We start from the raw sequence: 7,204 nt of genomic DNA on the forward strand, positions 1-7,204 counted from the left end.
CCTGATCCTTCAAGTGCAATAAAACACTACTATAAAAAAGTTGGTAGGGGGAAATTGAATTTAGCTAGTTAAACAGCAGCAAAACACCATTATGACTTTCTGTAGCCCTCATATTTAACAGTGTTTCTTTATTGTTCTGAAATAGACATGTCTTTCCATTCTCAGAGTATATAGCGTTATCCTTTAGTCCTTGCACAAATTCATTGCTACATCCCATTTTCTGAGGGGTTTTGAAACCTACAGTGAACACGACACTGATGTCATTTGTATATGCATGAAAACAATGTATTTTTTTATTGGCTCGCCACACACTACAGAGTACCCTAATGAGGGCTGCCCAACCCATGACAGATCACCCAGCCTGAAGGGTGTTACAGCTGTATGTATTACTCCATTATGGATCTGCAGTCTGCTGACAGAGCTCTGAAAGGACAGGCAGAGGACAGGCAGAGGGCAAGGACAGGCAGAGGAGGGAGCTGGCCAAGGCATTCAGGTTATGGGGTGATCCTGGAGCACATTTGAAGGCAGCATCCACAATGCTATGCAGCTTGCCATTGCTATAAAATGAAGGTGATCCCTCTCAGCACAATATCCAATGGGAGGTTGATGGCATAAAAGGTGAATCCCACTATGGCCCAGCTTTCTTTGGTGATCACACTGCCACGCTCAGGTGAATCCAGCCTTTCATCTAGGAGGGTGAATCTGGTCTGTTCTACACACATTAACAAAAAACATCCTGTAACTTTGGTGTCTCTGTGGAAGGTATGTTTGTCCACTGATTGCATTGGCTACTTACTTGCAAAGACACGCTGTTACAATGGACTGGACAGTACATGGGGCAGGAGCAGAAGGAAATTACTGAGACAAAGGGGAAAAATAAAGAAGAAAAGTAGGACAGAAATCAAGAAAGCCTGTGAGTCAGCCTTCAAATTTGTTATGATCAGCAAGAATTCACTCTCACTGATCAGAAGCAGAGATTAGCACTCTTAGTCCCTGTCTTCCAGGACTTTGGCTTTCTACAGTGTTGCACCATTTTCTTCGCCAGCTAACTATTTTAAATGTTCCTACAGATTGATCAACCAGGGCTTGGCTTGCCTTCTCGTGACTACTATGAATGCACTGGAGCATACAAGGAGGTAAGCTACGGCTGGAAAAATGTAATTTAAGCTCCGACCTCAGCCCTCAAGGTTCACACATATATCTAGGGACCTTCCAAAATCGAGGTGGAAGTGCGCTGCATCCTAGCTCCATTAATCTTGCAGTTTCCCCCATGCAATCCCACCCCACCGTCAGTGGAGGAGCCCCGCCATTAACTGCTCAGCACTCGCTTCTGATTGGCGGAGATTTTGCCAGGATTTTCATAGATTTCATAGACATCAGGGCTGGAAGGGACCTCGGAAGATCATCGAGTCCAGCCCCCCACCCAAAGGGCAGGAAGTCAGCTGGGGTCATAGGATCCTAGCAAGATAAGCATCCAGTTTCATCTTGAAGGTGGTTCAATGAAGGCGCTTGAACCACCTCCGGTGGCAGGCTGTTCCAGACCTTGGGGGCTCGGACAGTAAAGAAGTTCTTCCTTATGTCCAGCCTGAAACGATCTTGAAGTAGTTTGTGACCATTCGACCTCGTCATCCCTTGGGGCGCTCTGGTGAACAAACGTTCCCCCAGATGCTGGTGGTCACCCCTGATAAACTTGTAGGTGGCCATCAGATCACCCCTGAGCCTGCGCTTTTTCAGGCTAAAGAGCCCCACGGCTCTCAGCCTGTCATCGTAGGGTCTGCTTCCCTGACCTCTGATCATGCGCGTGGCTCTTCTCTGGACTCTCTCAAGCTTCTCCACATCCTTTTTGAATTGTGGAGCCCAAAACTGGACACAGTACTCCAGCTGCGGCCTCACTAAGGCCGAGTACAGGGGGAGAATGACGTCCCGGGATTTGCTTGAGAGCAAAAATAAAAATGTTTGTGCACTCCCTGCTCCTCCATTGCAGAAATCTATTTTAATCCGTTTTTAAAAACACACTTATTCTCTAAAGCAATTGGCTCCAAAATGTGGTACCTCTACTTTTGCTATTTACACACTCTCCTTTTTCATCCCTAAAGCTATTTCTTTCGGATTTGGGGGTTCCCAGTTCCTGTCATCTTGCTTTAGTTCAATCTATTCTAGATGGAGCTTTACCTGACGATTGCCTAAAAACGAGGCGCTGAACGCCGCTGCTTAGCGGCGTTCCTGTCAGAGAGTGCATTTTGCACGGGTTCTGTGATTTGGATTGACATACCACTTGTTTCTGTATAAATATGAACTCGCCATTTTCTCAACCTCCTGAAACCCTCAATATTTTGGATCTTGGAAATGGCCCGTCTCCTTATATGGTACTGGAGCAGCCGCTAAAGTTAGAGAGAGAGTTTTGCTAAAAGCTCTTTCCATTCTGGTGTTAGAAAGGAAAAAGGAGAATTGGCAATTGGGAAATTCAAGTGCAACTGCTTTCTCCGCTTGGTTCAGTAGAGGCAGAGTTGCTTGCTGGCATTCAGAACTCACTCTCTATTCTCCAAATAGTTTTGAAAAATAACAGGGTTCAGAAGGATGCCAAGGTGGGCTAAGTGGAGAAACGTGAATGTAGTGGGTAGGGTGCGTGAGAAAGTCTGTTACTAGAAATGGATTTACCCTGATCTTGCAAGCTGCTCTGCAAGGGGGGATTCCTGCCCTGCAGGAAATCAATGGGGTCTGTGGGATGGAAGGGACAACCCAGCTTTTGGCATATTTTCCATACTCTATGGACCCCTGGATTTGCAGTTTAGTACATCTACACAAACAGCCATCTATCTTATTCTCATCCTTCTAGAACCACATGAAGGCTGTCACTCCAGCTCATATGTTATTCAGAGTTAATTCAGTGTCTGCAATTTTAGTCACTATATATGGATAACTATAGGAAGCTGAGTGGGGCTCACTCCGCTACATACTGTACAAATGTTGTCAGACACAGTCTATTATGTCCAAGTATTGTGTCCACATTTTGCAATAGTTTTAAAAAAAGCAGGCAGTAGTTTCCTATTCTTTTGGGCTCACAGCATGTTGTCTGCTGCAAATCTCTATTCACGTTCTTACAGGATAACACAGTGGTGTCACATTCATCATTAAATGAATTAACCGTTAACCCTATATTTACACTCCTGCTATAAACAGAAGCTTAATTTGCTGCACTGACAGTCGGTTGCGTGCCATTTGTATCTTTTCTGTGCTATTTGGTATTTATATAGCACTCAAAAGTCACTAAATGCTTTACATATTAAAAAATACAAGTCCCCATCTGGAAGGGTTTTCCACCTTATAGCTCAATTCTGTATATTCGTGTACTTCTCATAGGCGTTCTGGAAACAGAGGTCTTGCTGAATTAGTTCTTAGGCAGCATTACATATATAGATAATTCCTAATTATGCTATATAACACCAACACCAAGCCCCTCTTTTCAACCATCACAGAATGAAAAGGAGCATTCCTACTTCGGCAGATGACAAAACAAAGCAGAGCAAAACAAATACACATTTTCCAGGGCAGATTTCACAATTGCAGTATTCCAGCTGAGCAACAGCTCAGGTAGAGGTCATCCACGCACGAGAGGAAGCTCTGCGACCGCTCAGATTTTTCTGAGCGATCCTCCCATGAGATGTCTGGGTAATTGAAGTCACCCATGACAACCATGGTCCTGGAGCAAGCTGCCTCAGCCAGTTCCTGGGCAAACTCCTGGTCAAGCTCAGGACTTTGGGTGGGAGGTCTGTAATAGACTCCCACCATTGTGTCCCCTGTGCCGTGTTCCCCACGGATTTTAACCCAGAGGGTCTCCAGCCGTCCACCCTGGTTGCCAATATCAGCTTGCAGGGACGTGTAGCTTTCCTTAACATAGAGAGCTACCCCCCCGCCCCTTTTCTCTACACGATCCCTCCTGTACAGGGTACAGCCATCTATCCCCGTGGTCCAGTCATGGGTGGAGTCCCACCAGGTCTCCGTTATCCCTATGACATGATTTTAAATGTGGGGTGATTTTAGCCTCCTGCCACTGACTGACCAACAAACGATCCCACTGTTTGTTGCTGACCAGCCAGGAGGCAAAAACCATACCATATTTAAAACCATGTTTTTCGCTTTGCTGCTGATCAGGAGCAAATGGCAAGGCCCCTCAGTGGTGGAAAGGGAGGGCAGGGAGCTGCAACGTTAAAGGAGTTGCTGCACAGTGCACTTTTGCTGCAAGTTTGATAGATCCCTACATACATCTGATGATGAAGATGTGCACAGACAATACTTAAGAGAGAACAGTCCCTGCCACAAAGAGCTTCTGACCTAAACTCCAGAAACAAACATAACTTGCAGGATGCTCAGTGTAAGGACTTCAGACCAATTTAATTTTAAAACTCACTACTATCATGAAAGAGAAGAGAGAGTAAGACTACTTGGCAGAGAGAACAGAGTTGTTTTTCTAAGGAGAGAGAAGCATAAAGAAAAGAATTAAATCAAGAGCAAATGTAGAAAATGAAAGGAGTATTGCAGAGCCAGATTAGCAAGTAAGAGAGCAAGTAGAAATAAGTTGAGGGTGGGAAAAAGGGCTGTGGAGATGAAAAGCAGGAGTGCAGTGAAGGTTATTAACTTGCTTCCATTTTTCTGCATATATTCAGAGGCAGCAGTTGGGAATCCAAGCTCCAGTTCCTGATATGTACTTAGGAAGTCACTGAGACAATGATCTCTCTGCTGGAGGGAAAGATGTATGGCCAGTATTGCTGCATGATTGCCCAAAATACCTAATATAGATATCATAGAAGAGCTATAGCAGGGTGGATCGTCATAGAGAGTATATATGTCAGCTCCTGTGGAGAAAGAGCTGCTGCTTGACATGATGCTTTTGGATCCCTTTGAAGAAATTTCATAGATTTCATAGGCATTAGGGCTGGAAGGGACCTCGCAAGATAATCGGGTCCAGCCCCTCACCCAAGGGGCAGGAAGTCAGCTGGGGTCAAATGATCCCAGCAAGATAAGCATCCAAATGTGCCTTAGAGGTGTCTAGAGTAGCTGTGTCTGTTCCAGACTTTGGGAACTCGGATGGTAAAGAAGTTTTTTCTTCTGTCCAGTCTAAAATGGTCTTCCTGGAGTTTGTGACCGTTAGACCTTGGGGTGCCCCGGTGAATAGACGTTCTCCCAGGTCCTGGTGCACACCCCTAATATATTTATAGGCTGGTACCTAAATTAATATAACCAACTTAGATTTGTTATTCCAGGACTCATAAATGAAGTGGGGTTATTCATAACTGGGGGGTCCAAAAGCTCCTAATTCAGTAAGATTAAGCATCAGTGTTGTTGTAATACCTCTCCGCCATTATGAGGAGGTTGTCTCATCAGAGCAACATAGGCCATTTCTGAATTACAACATCTGAGATGATCCGAGGTTGGAATGAATCTAGGGTGTCAGTAGGGGTTAGATGTAATGGCTGTGCCATCAGCTTCTTAGAATTTGTTAGTTAATTGGCATTATTTGTGCTGAATTTTGAACATAGGGTTATTAAGAACACAGATATCATTTTACCACTTTGAAAAAATTTTGAAAGCTTTCAGTATTACCTGGCATGTTGAATTGGATAAAGCTATGATTCTCAGTGTGCCCTTGGTTGAGATCCTTTATGGGTGCTGCACAATATTAGCACTGTTAGGTGTGCAAACACCTACATGATTCACAAAATAACCCCAGAGATTTCAAATAGGAATCAGTAGCGTTAAAACCATTTTGATCTGTTGTGGTCTTTTTGAGTTCTTTGTAGCAAACTACTTGCTCTGTTATTTTTTTCTGTATTCAAGAGATGAGTTAAAGCTAAGAGCGGGTATATTTCAATGTGTGCCATTAATCTAACATAGTCTTGAGTTAAAAATAGTTGAGAACCACTGGCATAAAGAGGAGAAAACAAAAGGAACCCCACCCCAACACATGATTTCTCTGGAGAGGTTCTGAAATTATCATAGATTCCCTGGCTATCTGCTAAACTGAAGCTTAGAAGCTAAACCATAGTTCCATCTGATCTTCTTTAATTCATGTTTACTTATTGTGCTAGCATACTTCAGTTAACATCTTGGTACTGGAACTGTCTCTCTCTCACTGCCAACAATAGGTGTGCATTGGGAGAATCTTTACAAGGTTAAGTATAGGCATTTACTAAAAGCTAACTCTGTCTTTAATTAGCCAGTTTTCTACCTCATAATTGAATGCAGAAGTCATGAGAAACATGTTATTGTGTATTTGTTTGGCTGGTATTTTGCTGACATGCTAATGGTTAATACCATGATTTATACTGATTAGTTTTAATTACAGTTTACATACTAATAAAGATAACCACTAACACATTAACCTTTTGGTTTACCTTTTATTATACTACCACAGCACTTAGGAACTCCAGTCATAAATTGGATAATATTATTATTTACCATAGCACTTGGGAATCCCAGGCCCCATTATGCTAAGAACTGTACAAATATAGCACAAAAAACAAGGTCTCTACACCAATATCACAATCTTCTGGCCTATCAGAAAGTAATTTATGTGAAGAAATGGTTGTTGACTGTTGATGACTTCATGTTGAATGATGACTATTATTAGAATTTTCATATGATCTCTCACTCTACAAGCCTTTCACGGATTTTACAAAGATTTTACGCTTGTATAGCCCTATTGGCTTCACTGGAACTGACCATTATTTGCAGGCAAGAGGAGAACAAGGACCACTGAATCATCAGATTTGAAAAAACAGCAATTTTTACCATGAAACATTGGTCTTTTGCTAATATGTAACCCAAATTCCTGAAATATTAACCAAAAATATATTTACATCATGACAATAAATGCACTAAAAACATTTGTTAGGACTTATGCTTCTAAGTTACTTGGTTTTAGAATTTAAGTCATGATATTGAACATAATAAGCAAATTACATGGTGTCAACTTAAAAATGAACTAAGAAACAAAGTTCATCCAAGACTTTAAGCATCTTAACACTAGAGAGTAGAGAAAGTTTCTTTTAAAAGCAAGTTGCTTAATGGTGCCAAAACCATGCGCCGAGAAGACAGAGTCTAAAATAAATATTGCCATAGGCATGAATGCTTCAAGGGAAGGAGTCTCTTTCTACTACAGAACCTCTTCTTTGCTAGCAGCCGTTTCTTGGCTCTGATTCCTGCT

General features: G+C 42.5%; 1 protein-coding gene across 3 annotated transcripts in view; it reads left to right on the forward strand.

The window, feature by feature from the left end:
• Positions 1–7,204, forward strand: part of MME (membrane metalloendopeptidase) — a 78,818-nt gene that overhangs the window by 22,898 nt on the left and 48,716 nt on the right. For all 3 annotated transcript variants that reach the window (XM_006016457.3, XM_025214803.1, XM_025214809.1), the window contains exon 8: positions 1,071–1,136. In XM_006016457.3, the coding sequence (XP_006016519.1) occupies positions 1,071–1,136 (66 nt within the window). The remainder of the gene's footprint in view (positions 1–1,070; positions 1,137–7,204) is intronic.

The sequence above is a fragment of the Alligator sinensis genome, unplaced genomic scaffold, assembly GCF_000455745.1.
Source record: "Alligator sinensis unplaced genomic scaffold, ASM45574v1 scaffold60_1, whole genome shotgun sequence".
NCBI classification, from domain to species: Eukaryota; Metazoa; Chordata; order Crocodylia; family Alligatoridae; genus Alligator; species Alligator sinensis.